Source organism: Triticum aestivum, chromosome 5D (assembly GCF_018294505.1).
Source record: "Triticum aestivum cultivar Chinese Spring chromosome 5D, IWGSC CS RefSeq v2.1, whole genome shotgun sequence".
NCBI classification, from domain to species: domain Eukaryota; kingdom Viridiplantae; phylum Streptophyta; class Magnoliopsida; order Poales; family Poaceae; genus Triticum; species Triticum aestivum.
In genome coordinates, this window is record NC_057808.1 from 137,059,441 (window position 1) to 137,077,890 (window position 18,450).

Below are 18,450 nucleotides of genomic sequence, written 5' to 3' on the forward strand. Positions count from 1 at the left end.
TTGGTTTTTGGTGGCTACAGAGGCTTGCGGCGGCGGAACTTCCGATCTAGGTTTCTTTTCGGGGGTTTCTGTATTTATAGGAATTTTTGGCGTCGGTCTCACGTCAGGGGGTTCTCCGAGTCGTCCACAAGATAGGGGGACGCGCCCAGGGGGTAGGGTGCGCCCTCCACCCTCGTGGACGGCTCGGGACTCTTCTGGCCCAACTCTTTTACTCTGGGGGCTTCTTTTGGTCCATAAATAATTATCAAAAATTGGCACGTCAATTGGACTCCGTTTGGTATTCCTTTTCTGTAAAACTCAAAAACAAGGAAAAAACAGAAACTGGCATTGGGCTCTAGGTTAATAGGTTATTCCCAAAAATCATATAAAATAGCATATAAATGCATATAAAACATCCTAGATGGATAATATAATAGCATGGAACAATCAAAAATTATAGATACGTTGGAGACGTATCAAGCATCCCCAAGCTTAATTCATGCTCGTCCTCGAGTAGGTAAATGATAAAAACAGAATTTTTGATGTGGAATGCTACCTAACATATTGATCCATGTAATTCTCTTTATTGTGGCAAGAATATTCAGATCGATAAGATTTAAAACAAAAGTTTAATATTGACATAAAATAATAATACTTCAAGCATACTAACAAGGCAATTATGTCTTCTCAAAATAACATTGCCAAAGAAAGCTTATCCCTACAAAATCATATAGTCTGGCTATGCTCCATCTTCAGCACACAAAATATTTAAATCATGCACAACCCCGATGACAAGCCAAGCAATTGTTTCATACTTTTGATGTTCTCAAACTTTTTCAATCTTCACGCAATACATGAGCGTGAGCCATGGACATAGCACTATAGGTGGAATAGAATGGTGGTTGTGGAGAAGACAAAAAGGGAGAAGATGGTCTCACATCAACTAGGCGTATCAATGGGCTATGAAGTTGCCCATCAATAGATATCAATGTGAGTGAGTAGGGATTGCCATGCAACGGATGCACTAGAGCTATAAGTGTATGAAAACTCAAAAAGAAACTAAGTGGGTGTGCATCCAACTCGCTTGCTCATGAAGACCTAGGGCATTTTGAGGAAGCCCATCATTGGAATATACAAGCCAAGTTCTATAATGAAAGATTCCCACTAGTATATGAAAGTGACAACATAGGAGACTCTCTATCATGAAGATTATGGTGCTACTTTGAAGCACAAGTGTGGTAAAAGGATAGTAGCATTGCCCCTTCTCTCTTTTTCTCTCATTTTTTTGGGCCTTGTCTTTTTTTATGGCCTCTTTTTTGTCTTTTTTTATTTTTCTTCCGGAGTCTCATCCCGACTAGTGGGGGAATCATAGTCTCCATCATCCTTTCCTCACTGGGACAATGCTCTAATAATGAAGACCGTCACACTTTTATTTACTTACAACTCAAGAATTACAACTCGATACTTAGAACAAAATATGACTCTATATGAATGCCTCCGGCGATGTACTGGGATGTGCAATGACTCATGAGTGACATGTATGAAAGAATTATGAACGGTGGCTTTACCACAAATACGATGTCAACTACATGATCATGCAAAGCAATATGACAATAATGGAACGTGTCATAATAAACGAAACGGTGGAAAGTTGCATGGCAATGTATCTCGGAATGGCTATGGAAATGCCATAATAGGTAGGTATGGTGGATATTTTGAGGAAGGTATATGGTGGGTTTATGATATCGGCGGAAGTTGCGCGGTACTAGAGAGGCTAGCAATGCTGGAAGGATGAGAGTGCGTATAATCCATGGACTCAACATTAGTCATAAAGAACTCACATACTTATTGCAAAAATGTATTAGCTATCGAAACAAAGTACTACACGCATGCTCCTAGGGGGATAGATTGGTAGGAAAAGGCCATCGCTCATCCCCGACCGCCACTCATAAGGAAGACAATCAATAAATAAATCATGCTCCGACTTCGTTACATAACGGTTCACCATACGTGCATGCTACGGGAATCACAAACTTTAACACAAGTATCTCTCAAATTCACAACTACTCACTAGCATGAATCTAATATTACCATCCTCATATCTCAAAACAATCATAAGGAATCAAACTTCACATAGTATTCAATGCACTTTATATGAAAGTTTTTATTATATCCCTCTTGGATGCCCATCATATTCGGACTAAATTTATAACCAACGCAAATTACCATGCTGTTTAAGACTCTCAAAATAATGTAAGTGAAGCATGAGAGTTCATCTATTTCTTCAAAATGAAACCACCGCCGTGCTCTAAAAGATATAAGTGAAGCACTAGAGCAAACGACAAACTACTCCGAAAGATATAAGTGAAGATCAATGAGTAGTTGAATAATTATGCAACTATTTGAAGACTCTCTAACATTTAAGAATTTCATATCTTGGTATTTTATTCAAACAGCAAGCAAAACAAAAGAAAATAAAATGACGCTCCAAGAAAAACACATATCATGTGGTGAATAAAAATATAGCTTCAAGTAAGGTTACCGATGAACGAAGACGAAAGAGGGGATACCTACCGGGGCATCCCCAAGCTTAGGCTCTTGGTTGTCCTTGAATATTACCTTGGGGTGCCTTGAGAATCCCCAAGCTTAGGCTCTTTCCACTCCTTATTCCATAGTCCATCGAATCTTTACCCAAAACTTGAAAACTTCACAACACAAAACTCAATAGAAAACTCGTAAGCTCTGTTAGTATAAGAAAATAAATCACCACTTTTGGTACTGTTGTGAACTCATTATAAATTCATATTGGTGTAATATCTACTGTATTCCAACTTCTCTATGGTTCATACCCTCCAATACTACTCATAGATTCATCAAAATAAGCAAACAACACATAAAAAACAGAATCTGTCAAAAACAGAACAGTCTGTAGTAATCTGTTTTGTTCGAATACTTCTGGAACTCCAAAATTTCTGAAATAAATTGGTGGACGTGAGGAATTTGTATATTAATCTTCTTCAAAAAGAATCAACTTAAAAAACTCTCCAGTAAAAAATGGCAGCTAATCTCGTGAGTGCAAAAGTTTCTGTTTTTTAAGCAAGATCGCAAAGACTTCACCCAAGTCTTCCCAAAGGTTCTACTTGGCACAAACACTAATTAAAACATAAAACCACATCTAAACAGAAGCTAGATGAATTATTTATTACTAAACAGGACCAAAAGGCAAAGAACAAGAATAAAATTGGGTTGCCTCCCAACAAGCGCTAACGTTTAACGCCGCTAGCTAGGCATGATGATTCTAATGATGCTCACATAAAAGATAAGAATTGAAACATAAAGAGAGCATCATGAAGAATATGACTAGAACATTTAAGTCTAACTCACTTCCTATGCATAGGGATTTTGTGACCAAACAATTTATGGGAACAAGAATCAACTAGCATAGGAAAGCAAAACAAGCATAACCTCAAGATTTTAAGCACATAGGGAGGAAACTTGATATTATTGCAATTCCTACAAGCATATATTCCTCCCTCATAATAATTTTTAGTAGCATCATGAATGAATTCAACAATATAACCATCACATAAAGCATTATTTTTATGAGCCACAAGCATAGAAATTTTAGTACTCTCCACATAAGCAAATTTATTCTCATGAATAGTGGTGGGAGCAAACTCAACAAAATAACTATCATGTGATTGAGAATTAAAATAAAGATGACAAGTTTCATGGTTATCATTATTCTTTATAGCATACATGTCATCACAGTCATCATCATAGATAGGAGGCATGCTTTCATCATAGTAAATTTGCTCATCAAAACTTGGGGGACAAAAAATATATTCATCAAACATAGCATCCCCAAGCTTGTGGCTTTGCATATTATTAGCATCATGGATATTCATAGAATTCATACTAACAACATTGCAATCATGGTCATCATTCAAATATTTAGTGCCAAACATTTTAATGCATTCTTCTTCTAACGCTTGAGCATAATTTTCCTTTCCATCATTTTCACGAAAGATATTGAAAAGATGAAGCATATGAGGCACCCTAAATTCCATTTTTTTCTTGTAGTTTTCTTTTATAAACTAAACTAGTGATAAAACAAGAAACTAAAAGATTCTATTGCAAGATCTAAAGATATACCTTCAAGCACTAACCTCCCTGGCAACGGTGCCAGAAATTGCTTGATGTCTACTACACAACCTTCTTCTTGTAGACGTTGTTGGGCCTCCAAGTGCAGAGGTTTGTAGGACAGTAGCAAATTTCCCTCAAGTGAATGAACTAAGGTTTATCAATCCGTGGGAGGCGTAGGATGAAGATGGTCTCTCTCAAGCAACCCTGCAACCAAATAACAAAGAGTCTCTTGTGTCCCCAACACACCCAATACAATGGTAAATAGTATAGGTGCACTAGTTCGGCGAAGAGATGGTGATACAAGTGCAATATGGATGGTAGATATAGGTTTTTGTAATATGAAAATATAAAAACAGCAAGGTAGCAAGTGGTAAAAGTGAGCGTAAACGGTATTGCAATGCTAGGAAACAAGGCCTAGGGTTCATACTTTCACTAGTGCAAGTTCTCTCAACAATAATAACATAATTGGATCATATAACTATCCCTCAACATGCAACAAAGAGTCACTCCAAAGTCACTAATAGCGGAGAACAAACGAGAAGATTATTGTAGGATACGAAACCACCTCAAAGTTATTCTTTCTGATCAATCCATTGGGCTATTCCTATAAGTGTCACAAACAGCCCTAGAGTTTGTAGTAAAATAACACCTTAAGACACAAATCAAACAAAACCCTAATGTCACCTAGATACTCCAATGTTACCTCAAGTATCCGTGGGTATGATTATACGATATGCATCACACAATCTCAGATTCATCTATTCAACCAACACAAAGAACTTCAAAGAGTGCCCCAAAGTTTCTACCGAAGAGTCAAGATGAAAACGTGTGCCAACCCCTATGCATAAGTTCACAAGGTCACTGAACCCGCAAGTTGATCACCAAAACATACATCAAGTCGATCACGTGAATATCCCATTGTCACCACAGATAAGCACATGCAAGACATACATCAAGTGTTCTCAAATCCTTAAAGACTCAATCCGATAAGATAACTTCAAAGGGAAAACTCAATCCATGACAAGAGATAGAGGGGGAGAAACATCATAAAGGTCCAACTATAATAGCAAAGCTCGCGGTACATCAAGATCGCGCCATATCAAGAACACAAGAGAGAGAGAGAGAGATCAAACACATAGCTACTGGTACATACCCTCAGCCCCGAGGGTGAACTACTCCCTCCTCGTCAGGGAGAGCGTCGGGATGATGAAGATGGCCACCGATGAGGGATCCCCCTCCGGCAGGGTGCCGAAACAGGGTTCCGATTGGTTTTTGGTGGCTACAGAGGCTTGCGGCGGCGGAACTCCCGATCTAGGTTTCTTTTCGGGGGTTTCTGTATTTATAGGAATTTTTTGCGTCGGTCTCACGTCAGGGGGGTCTTCGAGTCGTCCACGAGATAGGGGGACGCGCCCAGTGGGGTAGGGCGCGCCCTCCACCCTCGTGGACGGCTCGGGACTCTTCTGGCCCAACTCTTTTACTTTGGGGGCTTCTTTTGGTCCATCAAAAATCATCAAAAATTGGCACGTCAATTGGACTCTGTTTGGTTTTCCTTTTCTGTAAAACTGAAAAACAAGGAAAAAACAGAAACTGGCATTGGGCTCTAGGTTAATAGGTTAGTCCCAAAAATTATATAAAATAACATATAAATGCATATAAAACATCCTAGATGGATAATATAATAGCATGGAACAATCAAAAATTATAAATACGTTGGAGACGTATCAGCGCGGACAGAAAAAGCGGCCCAACGCGCCGACCCAAACGGACGCGCGTCCGCTTGGCGTTCGCATGGCGACCCATTCCCAGCCCAATTTTGAGCCGGATTTGCATTGGCGCGGACACGAGACGGACGGCGCGCGCCTACTCCTCTCCCTGGGCCCGCCGGTCGGTGGCAGCCACCACCATTTCCCCCCATTTCCCCCAAAAACCCTCCCGCCCACGCGCTCCCGCCCCACACCCGCCATGGACGACGTCATTGACCTCGATGCCATCACCGGCCTCGCCTCCCTCGCCTCGTCCGGCGCCGCCGCCCCCTCCGGGAAAGGCAAGCCTCGTGCCCTGGGCAAGACCGCCGCCGCGGCCAAGCCAAAGAAGCCGCTGACGCCCGCACAGCGGGCAAGGGAGTCGGCCAAGAGGAAGGACCGAAGGCACGACGCGGGCGCGAGGGATGAGGCCGCCGTCGCCGCCGCCGCACAGCAGGAGGTCACCAACGCCCGCGTTGCGGCGGCAACGAGGGAGGCGCTCTACATGCTAGGGTTAAACCCTGGCCAGCACGGCCTCGTCAACGCCGTCGTCGCCGCGGCCAGCACCGGCTCATCGGCGTTTCCTCGAATGGTGCTGCCCGACTCACCCCGTGCGTCGGCTTGCCACCCGATGCCTGGCTTCCACGTGTACCCGCAGGCCTCCCGCCTCTCTGGAGAGTGCTCGCCCAACGTGAGCGTGGTCGCGCCTTCCACGCCCGCGCCCGTGCCCATTGACCTCAACGCCACCCCGGTGGCCAGTGGCTCGTCATCCGGCGGCGCGAGGAAACGCGCGCGGCAGACGCCGGCGGGCCTGCTCCCGGACGCCCGCAACCTGTTCAAGGGAATGCCGTCCACCGTCGACGAGGACTACATGCAGAACCTCATCTTTGAGGGCGGTGGGCCGGCCGCTGGCTACGATCCCGACGAGACACAAAGCCAGGACGGCCGCGGGCCGTTCACGCCGGCCGCTGGCTATGATCCCAACCAGGCGGCCTTCATGCGTGATCAGGTCGGCATCGACCTGGATGGCTTCCCACTCGACCACGAGTTTCCGGACGACTACGGGCTAGAGGAAGAGGACGAGTGCGACATCGAAGTGGAGCCTTTGTTCGAGGACGAGCTCGCCAACCAAGCCGCCGGTCCTAAGCCGAAGCGCAAGAGCAAGCGCACGAAGGCATACACGGCTGCCGAGGACAAGCTTCTTTGCGAGTGTTGGCGAGACATTGGACAAGTCCCCAAGACGGGCGCCGAACAAAAGCATTCAACCTTTTGAATTCGTGTCCCCCGAGAGTTTCATGGGCGCAAGAAGTTTCCGCCTTACCAATTTGTGAGCACACGTGGGTGGGTGTCCATTTCCAAGCGATGGAGGGTGATCCAACAAGAGTGCAACAAGTTTTGCGCCACTCTTGAGAGCGTCAAGGCCCGCCCCGTGAGTAGCATCGGCATGCAAGACATGGTATGCTAGCAAGCCGCCCTCTTTTGTGTCATCAAGTTCATGCTTGCGTGTTCATTTGCATATCATTTGCCCATATGCTTGCATGAAAACATTTTATAGGCATTCAAGGTTCAACACAATGGCAAGTGCTTCAACCTCTCCCATTGCTTTCGGGTCATCAAGGACGAGGAGAAGTTCAAGGCGCAATATGCCGCCCTCAAGTCGCGTGGGGGGAAGCAAGCCGTGGAGGAGGTTGGGGAGGGCGAGCCGGCACGGCCGCGGGGGAAGACCAACTCCAAGAAGGAGGACAAGCGGGATGCGGCATCCAACGCCTTGATCGCAAGCGTGGAGGGCATGATGAACAAGAAGACTCAAGGGAGGAGCGCCTGCGTTTCAAAGAAGAGCAAATGAACGCCTTCATGGAGATCCAAAGGAGGAGGCTTGAGATGGACGCGAAGTGCAAGCCAAGCAGCTTGAGATGGGCGGAGAAGCGAGCCAAGATGCTAGAGATCGAGGCCGCCAACGCCAAGACCAAGGTGAAAGAAGTGGCGCTCGCGAGCATGATGACCGGGGTGGAGATCGTGAAGGTGGATCTCAACACCGTGTCGCCAAGGAAGAGGCCGTGGTTCGAGAAGATGCAGGCCGACATGCTCAAGTTTACCGACGAGTGATCTCGTGGCCGCGAGCGCCTTCCTTTTTTGTATGCCGGCTTGTGTGCTGGCATGACCACGGGGCCGCGATGGCGTTGTCGAACTCAAGTCCCACCTTTTTTTGTGTGCTGACATGTGTGCCGGCCGGCTAGCGAGTGCGCCAGCATGAGCTGTGGTGATATTTTTTGAAGCCGGCATTGTATGCCGGTGCTGGCATGATGCCGGCATGAGTCATGGCCGCTGTCATGATCGGCCGCGGGCCTTTTTTTTAAATTGAGTACGGACATGAAATGGATCGGCGCGTTGGGCGCACTGCCACCCAAATGCAAAATTGGGTGGACGCCGGACGGGCGGCCGACCCAAACGGACAAAAAGCGGACACATGCGCCGTCCGTTTGGGTCGGCCAGTTGGAGTTGCTCTTATATTGACTAAATATTCATACTCCAGTTGGAGTTGCTCTTATATTGACTAAATATTCATACTTGATATACCAACATTACTTGCTTTTTAAATAGCTGAGCACAGTTTGCAATGTTTGCTTAAGGTGCATGAATGAATGAACATAGCAGTAGAAAGTTGTGCAACATCGGATCGACTCAGTTTGTTATGGTACGTTTTTTCAAGAATGTTAAGTGGCCTGACCACAGAAACTTGCCCTCTCCCTAAGATTTGTCTGTCACATATGATGAGTAGAAAGTAGCAGTATGTGCGTCTTGTCTTGGTTGGTTGGCAAAAATGAGAAAGAAACCATTGATCAGATGCCTTTTTCATAAACAGGATGCCCTGGATGATATGGTGTTTTCACTCTGTTTGTTGATGTGTTAAACCAAAGACAGCACCTCCCTACAAACAAGACAAGGGGAAGGGGTATTGATTTCAGGTCAAAACCTTCATGTGCATGGAGGCGCCCAAAACAAGACAAGTTACAAGAATGGCACAGCACTGATATCGACAACCACCAACTGGAACTGGGAGAGAGAATGCTCAAACAAAAATATCTAATTATTCCTCGCCTTAACGCTTTTTCTGTCGTGCCTTGATCACAGCATGACCTGTTTCTTCCAAATGAGAAAACAACTTGCTCCTGAATGAAACATAAAGGTTATTTCAGGTTAACAAAATGGGCGTGGCAGCAAAATAAATGAGAGGGCAGGGAGGGCACCTTGACTCGAAAGTATCTCCACATGTTTCACAATCATTGCGTGCCCTCGAGACCTCCTGGTACAATGAAGCAGTGTTACTTATTGTTGAAAATGGCATGTCACGTAAAGATTAATAATTCATACTTGATGCAAACAAAAGCTTCATATTATCCTCGTGAAAGAAAATCCAGATTATATTACAAATGCTTGACATGTAGCAGTTAGCAATATTTGATCCTCGGAAATTTATGTGTTTTCCAAAGAGTGAAATGCACAGAGGCCCTAAAACTGTTCTTGTGTCACGGTAGTCCTAAAACTTCAACACTGCAGATTCAGGTTCCAAAAGTTTGGAGTTCATCGCAGGTCCTAAGCTACCAAAACCATGTTTGACCTGCGCACGTGGCATGTTGACTGTCACCACATCAACATGTGCCCCATGTGAATAACCAAATACAAAATTATTTTGCATGCAAACCTCTGGTATCCCTCTCATTCTCACTGGGGTCCGTCGTTCCTTTTCCGCTGACATGAGCTTGCGGCGACAGCATCGGTGGAGCAACTGCACCTTGAAAGCCACTGCCACATCCAGGCACCCAGCGCCAGCGGTGGTGCTGCCTTTCAGCGGCTTTCGGATAGCACCCATGCTGCAATCCTCATGATTTGCGGGTGCCACAGACACACAAGCAACAGCTCCTTTTCATGAGATTCTCAAGCATAAACATCAGCTCGTTTTGTCCGCAGCACAAGCAACAGCTCCCCTCGCCCCAGGGGGGCACAGATACACAACATCTAGCATGCCAACATTCACACGTGAAGACGAGCGAGCCCAACGAGTCAGCAATGGGATCCATGGCTTCTGGCGCTGCTTCTGCTCCACATCGTGGCCGCCGCTGCTGCTGAAGAATGCCTCCTCCAGCAGGTCAGCGTGGAACATTAGTGGTACAGCGCCCTGGGGGTTTGAATACCGTTAAGGGTGTTGTGACCCCAGCGAGGAGCCCAGTTCAGAGCAAGGCCAACACACATCAGAGGTGACCGCTGGGCGCTGGCTATGCTTAAGGTTCACCTGTTCCAGGGTGCAGTCACTCCACCGTCCGTTGCCGTGAACTTGTGTGTGGGGAATAGAAAGGAGGGACCGCGAGTGAGAATGAAAGGTCAAATATGGTTTCCATAGCGACAGTCAACATGCCACGTGTGTAGGCCAAACATGGTTTTGATGAACGAATTCTGCATGTCCGTATAGTACCACACATTGTTTTTAAGGCGCACCTAAGGTACGGCAGGGCGTCTTGCTCGCCTTTGACAGCTCCGTTAGGCGTCCACCTTAGATAGTAGGATGTCTGAATCGTCCACCTAGGCGCGCAGGCGGTGCCTTGTTCCAGATCAGACGCCATGGGCAGCTGCTCTCAGGCGGGAAAGAGTGGCTCGTGCAGGAAACTTTCGCGGGAAAAACTGGCTCACGCACGAACAGGTGCGAGGAGGAGGGGGGAGGATCAAACCAATTGTCGAGGGATTCCTCCTCTCCTCTCTGGACCTTTGGCGGTGGCACCTTCCTCCACGGCTCATCTGTGCCCCTCCTCTTGTGCAACAGCAAGGTATGGCTCCCGCCCTCCTCTGCTTGCCTCCTCTCCTTCTCCCCCACATCAGTTTCCTCCGAAATCTGCTTCTCCACCAACAAGGCCTCCTCTGGTGCAACAGCAAGGTATGGCTCCCGCCCTCCGCTGCTTGCCTCCTCTCCTTCTCCCCCACATCAATTTCCTCCCAAATCTGCTTCTCCACCAACAAGGCAGCAGCCCCACCACTGCTTCTCTCCTTTCCCATGCTTGATCTGGTTGCTCTAGTGATTTGGCTCTTCTCTCTTTTTCTTTAACAGCTGGTTGTGCCTTCTCTCAGTGTTGCTGCAGTAGCCAGGTGTACCTGCTCCGATGGATCCTGTGGCTGGTAATGCTTATGATCTATCCAATGATCCTAGAAGAAGAGCTACATCCAACGATCCAGCTTGGAAGTATGGTTCTGGCCAGATTTAGAGAGGAAAGTTTTCTCAAAAAGATTTAGAGAGGAAAGATATATTCCAGTGTACATTGTATGGCAAGATAGTCCATGCCGGAGTGAGAAGGCTGAAGCAGCGCCTTTCTGGGGGTTCCAGTGATGTGGATAAGTGTTCCATGGCATCCATTGAGATTAGGAAAGAGATGCGCAATTCATTAGAACACAATAAAGTTTAAAGCTATGGAGCGATATATAGACAAGGAGGCTGAAGCGGAAGTTCAAAGACGCCGTTCTGTCATATATTTGCTCACAAGATGATTTGAGGCCTATGCTTTCGTAAAAGTTATCATGTTATGCAACTTGTGGAGCATTTGCATTAATGCTAGTTGTTAGATCTCCTAATTGGCTGCCATATTTATGTGTCTAAAGCGTCGCCTCGCCTTACGCTACAAGTGCTTAAAAGGTGAGGCAGGGGTACAGCGCCTCGCCTCGGCTTATAAACATTGGAACCATATAAGATGTATTCCCTCCATTCCAAATTAACTGAAGTTCTAGCTTTGTCCTAAGTCTAAGTTTGACCAAGTCTATAGAAAAATATAATAATATACACCACATCAAATACATATAGTGTGGAAATATATTTCATGATGAAACGAATCTGGTATATGATGAAACGAACTTGGTGTTGTAAGATTTTGATATGTTTTCTGTAGGATTGGTCAAAGTTAAAGAAATTCGACTTAGGACAAAGGTAGAACTTCAATTAACTTGGTACTTAGAAGACATAAACCACAGCCACAGTGAAACACAAAATATTATTATTTTCTAGGATTTCACATCTGTGCATGGATGTAATGTATGTGTGTTTCATTAGGGGAGCAAAACACATGAGCTAATTTTAACATAACAAGAATAAAAGAAAACTGGAATTATGCCAATCTAGACCAACTTAGTTGAACAGACACACAGAAAAGCATCATATGGCCATTAACATGGAACTGACGCCATCATATGGCAATTGACATGGAACTGACTAACTCGTATGTTATGTTGACCAATGTCAGCAATAACCAATGTCCTATGAAATATACTTAATCGTACTCAGCTTTATTTTCCCAAGTATGAAAGCAGAAGTAAGATCATGGGTGAGCATAAAAGTTTGGCGGATCAGATCTGTATCTCCTGGATTTTGTGCCAAAATATTCAGTTTAGCAAACAACAGATACACCATAAGGGTGTGTGTAAAATGAAGAGTTAGTCATCTTCACTTAATTACTAAATGGTATTTAGTATCACGAGTTCAATCTCATAAGTCCAGGGACTTCAGTTTTCATAGTACGAAAACCATCAAAGACAAGAACACACTTATACTCCCAGCAAAAAAAAAAACGAGAACACACTTATACATAAAACAATAACTCCATCTGCCTAGCTCAAAACCCATCAGCATTAACATGCTCAATCACCATACACAGTTCTCATGAAGGCTATCATCCTATTTCCCTTCCTATCCTATATCAAGAAGATGTTCGCAATCCACACTATGATGAATATATAAAAATGTATTAGAACATCACAAACTTGCCAGAAGCCCATTGAGTTAACTTGTAGGAACAACCTTCCCCAACAGGGCGCTGGAATTGATATAGCACGAGATTAGGAAACTGTGTTCTCATTAGTATAATCAACCCTTTTGCACATGGCTCTCTAGTGACATAGTTCTCACAAATGGAACATATAGTAATCTGCTCACACAGGGCTCCAAATAAGTGGTTCTTCAGCAACAAAAGACACCCTATCCGCTCACCTCAATACAACCATTGGAAATTATACGGGGTTTGAGCAGTTAGGCAGTTCATCAAGCAACTTGAAGTTGCATATATGGCTCAAACAATGTCAAATAGTTTTTGCTATCGGATCGAAGCAACATTACAGGGTTTAACCACAACACAAATACCAGGATAAGCTTGCTACAAAGTATACGGCAATAATAAGAACATTGCCCTGGATTGAAGAAGAGCACAATTGTAAATTTACCTTTTGCTTCTTTCCCTTTGATGTGATCTTTACGTCAGCAGAAACAGTTGTTTTCTTCTCTGCGCCTTTCTTGTTCTTTTTATTCTTTTTAGGATTGTCAGTCTTTTCGTTCTGTTGGCCTCCAACGCTTGCTGATGTGCCATCATCATTAGAAGAGGGTGGACCTTCCGCCTTATCATCAGCATCATTTTCATCATTATCATGCACAGATTCCTCATTTGGAACATCATTCTTCATACCATGTCCACTATCAGCATAACTACCTTCATCTTGTCCCTTCTTTGATGCCCGCCTCCGGCGTCCTTTCTTCTTGACACTCTTAACTTCAGAATTTCTATCTTCACTGTTATCATCCTCTGTAAGAACAGAAGGAGCTTCCTCTTGAGGAACCACATAGCCACTTTTCTTGTTCTTACAGCTTGACAACATCGCCTCCAACACACTCGTCTCATCATATGAACCAACCTCCTGCTCCCCATTATTGAAGTCCTTATTACCATTGTCTTGATCCGCCACCTCCAAGCCCTCGTCCAACTCCTCAGCCAACTCTTCTGCAGCATCTGACCAATCACTCTCCTCGGACTCGTTAGCAGGCTTAAAGTCGAACCCCACATCAACTTCTTCCCACTCACCTCCTGCCTCCTCCTCGGCTTCCTTTAGAGCCGCCTCCTCCTCCTTAAAGGCCATCCTCAGATCAGCCACCTTATCCTTATGCTTCCTAGACTGCTCATGGTTCTTCCACTGCTTCTCCGACTTGAACTTCTTATTACAGGCCACACAGTACAGCTCCTCCTTGGCCTTTTCCCTCGTCTCCTCATCATCCTCTTCCTCAAAGGCTAACTCGATGTCGTCCACCCTCGCCCACTCAGGCTCTTGATACGCCATTGCCCGCTCCTTCTTCTTCTTCTCCTCGGCCTTCTTTCGCTCCATCTCTTCCTTCTTCTTTTTCTCTTCCTCTGCCTTCTTCCGCAGTGCCATGTCAACCACCCTCTTATCTCTCTTCTTACAGAAGGCAGCCAACCCTCTCACAGCATCGTTATACTCCCGCCGCGCCTTGCGCATTGCCTTCTTGTTATCCTCCTCCATGAGCCTCCTAACACGGCGGTTCTCCCCACGGGATGCGTCCCACTCGGCCGCCCACCCGAAGTCCATAACCGAGCCGAAACCCAGCCAGTAGGAGTAGAAAGCGGTGACCTGGGTGTAAGGGGAGTCGAGGTTGCCAATGACCGGCGGCGTGGGGATGGAGTCGGTGGGGATGCCCATGCGGCGGGCATAGGCGACCTCCTGGGCGTATACCTTGTCGAATACGTCGCCGTAGACCTTGTAGAATCCGCGGCCGGAGTCGGAGAAGCCGGAAAAGGCGGAGGTGGAGAAGAAGGAGAATAGGTCGGGGACGGGTGAGGCGGAGGCGGTGCCGGAACGGGAGGAGACGGGGTCGGCGAAGAGGATCTGGGAGCGGTGGGAGTCGTAGTAGGCGCGCTCCTGGGGGTCGGAGAGGACGGAGTGCGCGTGTTGCAGCTCCTGGAAGGCGGCGGTGGCGGCGGCGACGTCGGAACCCGGGGCCTGCTTGTCGGGGTGGAGGGTGAGCGCGAGGCGCCGGAACGCGAGCTTAATGTCGGTCGGGGAGCAGTCTCGGGAGAGTCCGAGGACCTCGTAGTAGCAGCGCTTGGGCGCCGCCGACGCCATGGCCGCCGCCGCCGACGACGACGACAACGCTAGGGTTTTCGAGGCGGGCCTGGCTCAGGGAAAGAGGCAGGGAAGAGTTGTCGCCGTGTAAATAATAACGGTGGGCTTAACTTAGAGCTGTACGAGAACTGTTCTTTTAGAGTACTGAGTTGTAATTTTGTACGTCTCCGAATTATACTCTGTTTTTGCTTGGATGTCACGCAGTTTCGGTTTCCTACGGGTTATTCCATAAACTGCCAGTCTCAATTGTTTTTTCTTTATAAATAAATAAATAAAGGTGAAGTATCAACCCGTCAAAAAAAAGTGAAGTATCAAGTGAAAACCTTATTTCAATGAAAATCTGGAAACTTGGATCCTACTCCGTTGGATCCGTAGCAAACAGCATCTACTCAAAGGCGAAGCTCCCACCAGCAGCTTAAACACTCATTAGCACAAAACCCCCTCTTTCCTAGTAATGTTGGCTTATCCCCTCCCGTTCCTATCCCGCAGCGAAATAGCCATGGCGGCGACGCCGGCGCGCCCCACGCCGGATGGCTTCTGAGGCGAGGCACCACAGCCCGCGCCGCCAAAAGAAGCGGCGCGTCCATGCACCGTGCTGACTCCCCTCGGCGGGGACGGATCCTGCGGCGAGGCGGCCACAGCCAGCGCTCCCAATGGCGGCGACGCAGGCACCCACCACGTCGAAGCTCCCCTCGGCCAGGAGGGGTCCCGAGGTGAGGCGGACATAGACAGAGCTCGCAACAACAGTGGGGCAGCCACGCACCACGTTGAAGCTCCCCTCGGCGGGAAGGGCTCGCCAGGTGAGGCGACTACAGCAGGCGAGGCTCATAGTTGTGTCGGACTGGCGGTGCAGGCGCTGAAGCTCACCTCGAGCTGGGGTCCCAACGCTCTTACTAGATCGTCTCTAGAGATGAAGTCAAGCGGTATTAGTGGTCATATCATGTATGTGTAGTAGGGAGCCCGTCCAGCAAAAGTATGTTGCAATTTTCATGTAAATTCCATGTAGGTAGTATCTGATTCAGTGTGAAGTTGTAGCTCCTCCTAATTCTTGATGTACGGAATTTTCTCTCTGACTTTGTAGCTCCTCCTTTGTAAACTTGTAGTTGAATGTTGATGTATTACCACTCAAGATTTAACATGATTTTTTGCTTTAGTTTATATGACTAATAGAGTGACTTGTTTGTACAAATCTGAATAATGATGGAAACACCATTGCAACTAGCTACGTGATTGCACTTTCTAGTAATAAGTATAGAAGAAAATAAGAACTGAAATTGCAGTAAGCATAGCAAAGAGCAGTTCATATTCTTGAAATTCAGTAAGCATCAAAAACTTGCAGGCTTTCAACAAATAGTAGTTTCTATTCCTAAAAGATCACAATCATACTCTGCATAATGGGTTGTTTTATTTCTGCATGAGAAAAGAACCTACAAACTGGGTCAAATAATCTCTCAATTAAATATTGAACGCAAGATTTTAATGGCCAGTTCTTTGCATAACTTGTAAGCTTGCTGACTGTTACCAATTCTCTTCGCATAACACATTTGCTACAATTTAGATTGACAATACAAACACTAGAAAATTCTCAAACTTAAACATTCAGAGATACAGAAATCTCAAAAGCTCATACCACATGAATTTCATGGCCTCAATAGCTCAAAAAGTAACAATGAAGCTCTGAATTTCATCATGTTCTACACCAAAATGAAAAGCACCGGCTTGTCTTAAATCAAATAGAAGGGGAGGTCAGGGGACCGAATAGAGGCATGGCCATCAAGATCGAGGGCTAGTGGTGAGGAGTACTCCAAGGAGTCAGTCACGACCCGTAGAGGGCGAGCCGTAGCCGACAGCAGACCCATCACGATCAGCGAAAGGCATGTCATGGTGCCAGACGTGACCGGTGAAGGGAGAGTCGCATCCGATGGGGATCCCATCAAGGCCGGTGGAAGGAAAGTCGTTGCCGATGAAGGTCTCGTTGCAGCCGGCGTAGGGAAAGGGCTAGCCGGCGGAGGTCTCGTTGCAGCCGGCGTAGGGCAGCTGAATCCATCTCATCGTCAAGGATTATGGCCCTAGATGGCGAATAAGAGAGGGGTTTTTTTTGCTAATGTGTATTTAAGTTGCTGGTGGGAGCTCCGCCTTTAGCAGATGCCATTCATTACGGATCCAACGAGGTGAGATCCAAGTTTTTAGTTTTTCACTTAAATCAAGTTTTCACTTGATACTTCACCTTAAATAAAAATAAACAATACATGCCTATTATAAAAGTTCACCGAAAGTATAAAGCACTTTAAATATAATTAAAATTACATCGAGATATCTGGATCATCGAATGACCACTATCGCTGCCAGAACAAGCCACCGACACACCTTGTCCCCGTTCCCATACCAGAGTAGGCTAGCCCTTGTTGATGACAACCGGTAAATCTTCGTGCATATGGCCCTAAGGACCAGGAACTTGGAGTCGTAGTCGTCGTCGTTGAACTGATCTGGAGCATCTCGCACCAGATTTGTCGCACTGCGAGAAACTTCGCTCCAAGAAGAAGACATGAATCTATGCCAGAGTTCCATCGACTTCGACCTGGCAGACGAATTGGAGAAGAATTGAAGTCTGGAAGACCAACTCAAAGATGAAGCGTCATCGTCCATCCGAGCTCCAACCTTGCAAAAACTAAAAGGCTCTGACTAAACTGCTAGCCGGAGGAGGGAGAGAGAGATGGGTCCTGGTTGGCGACTTGGCGATATGCCGTAGATTGGCGACATGCCATCCATCTTCCTCCCGATTTCTCCTCTTGATTCTTCTTTCTTCCTTTACTAATCCCCACTTAGTACTCTAATCTTCCTTGTCCAATTCTCTTGTTCCTTCCGGATCACAGCAATCCCCATGTTCTCTCTTCTCCCTATATCCTGTAGAGAGAGAAGAAAATACAGTGCCTTCCCTTGATTCCGTTCAAATCCAAACTCTTGTGTGTTTGTGTAGATTTCCTTGTGAGTGTAGACTCCCAAGTTTCCCCCGATCTAAGTTCGTCCATAGTCCACCTGCTTTTCGCTAGAGTCCTACTCGGTGCCTGGATCTGCTGAGCCTGTCCGTGGAAGCCTCTTATCCGGTTGTCTAGCCTGCTGCTTTGATCTGGTGAGCTAGTGAGTGCAAGGTATTATTTTTTTTAGGCTCTGTGAAAGTGCAACTAATCCCTGGGTGGTTTTGGTAATTCATAACAACGTATAGCTCATTGAACTAATATCCATGCAAGATAAATATTTCAGGAAGTTCAATGAATGGCATGGCATGGACTAGAGATGTGGACCCCTCAAAATGCTAAGGACATATATTGGCAAAAGCTCAAGACTCTCCATCTTTGTTTTGTGATCCAAGATCACATTGATTCCATAGGAAAGCCAATACTATTAAAAGGGGATGAGGTGTTGCTTAATGGCTTGCTTGCTCAAATGCTTAGTGATATTGCTCCAAAACCCTCAGCCACTTTCTCCATCCAAATATGTCAAAACCCTAAACTCCAACTCGGCCCCACAGATTCTTTCTATCCGGCGCCACTGAGTTCATATGACATAGCCACTGCCAGAAACCCTAACAATTTGGTCTCACCGATACGGGTCTTGTCGTGGAATTGTCACGGCAGATGTCCTCGTG

At 46.1% G+C, this 18,450-nt stretch overlaps 2 protein-coding genes across 2 annotated transcripts; one reads left to right on the forward strand and one right to left on the reverse strand.

Annotated features, from left to right (window-relative positions):
* Positions 1-6,498: 6,498 nt before the first annotated feature.
* On the forward strand, positions 6,499-8,472 carry LOC123120362 (uncharacterized). The gene is made up of 2 exons (XM_044540333.1): positions 6,499-7,076; positions 8,469-8,472. Exons 1-2 carry the CDS (start codon positions 6,499-6,501, stop codon positions 8,470-8,472), a joined length of 582 nt encoding a protein of 193 aa, XP_044396268.1.
* A 219-nt stretch (positions 8,473-8,691) lies between these two features.
* Positions 8,692-14,925, reverse strand: LOC123119910 (DNAJ protein JJJ1 homolog). The gene is made up of 3 exons (XM_044539878.1): positions 13,119-14,925; positions 9,116-9,171; positions 8,692-9,037 (listed from the first exon to the last, which is right to left on the reverse strand). The coding sequence occupies exons 1-3, from the start codon at positions 14,802-14,804 to the stop codon at positions 8,968-8,970; spliced, it is 1,812 nt and encodes a 603-aa protein (XP_044395813.1). The 5' UTR covers positions 14,805-14,925; the 3' UTR covers positions 8,692-8,967.
* Positions 14,926-18,450: the final 3,525 nt, after the last annotated feature.

What these genes read in the sequence shown, in the direction of transcription:
- LOC123120362 (XM_044540333.1), top strand. Translation starts at nt 6,499, where the DNA reads ATGCCTGGCTTCCACGTGTACCCGCAGGCCTCCCGCCTCTCTGGAGAG.
- LOC123119910 (XM_044539878.1), bottom strand. Translation starts at nt 14,804, where the DNA reads ATGGCGTCGGCGGCGCCCAAGCGCTGCTACTACGAGGTCCTCGGACTC. An exon ending in CAAAGGGAAAGAAGCAAAAG is followed by an intron (nt 9,172 to 13,118) that starts GTAAATTTACAA and finishes TCATTGTACCAG; the next exon opens with GAGGTCTCGAGGGCACGCAA. An exon ending in GGAGATACTTTCGAGTCAAG is followed by an intron (nt 9,038 to 9,115) that starts GTGCCCTCCCTG and finishes TGTTTCATTCAG; the next exon opens with GAGCAAGTTGTTTTCTCATT.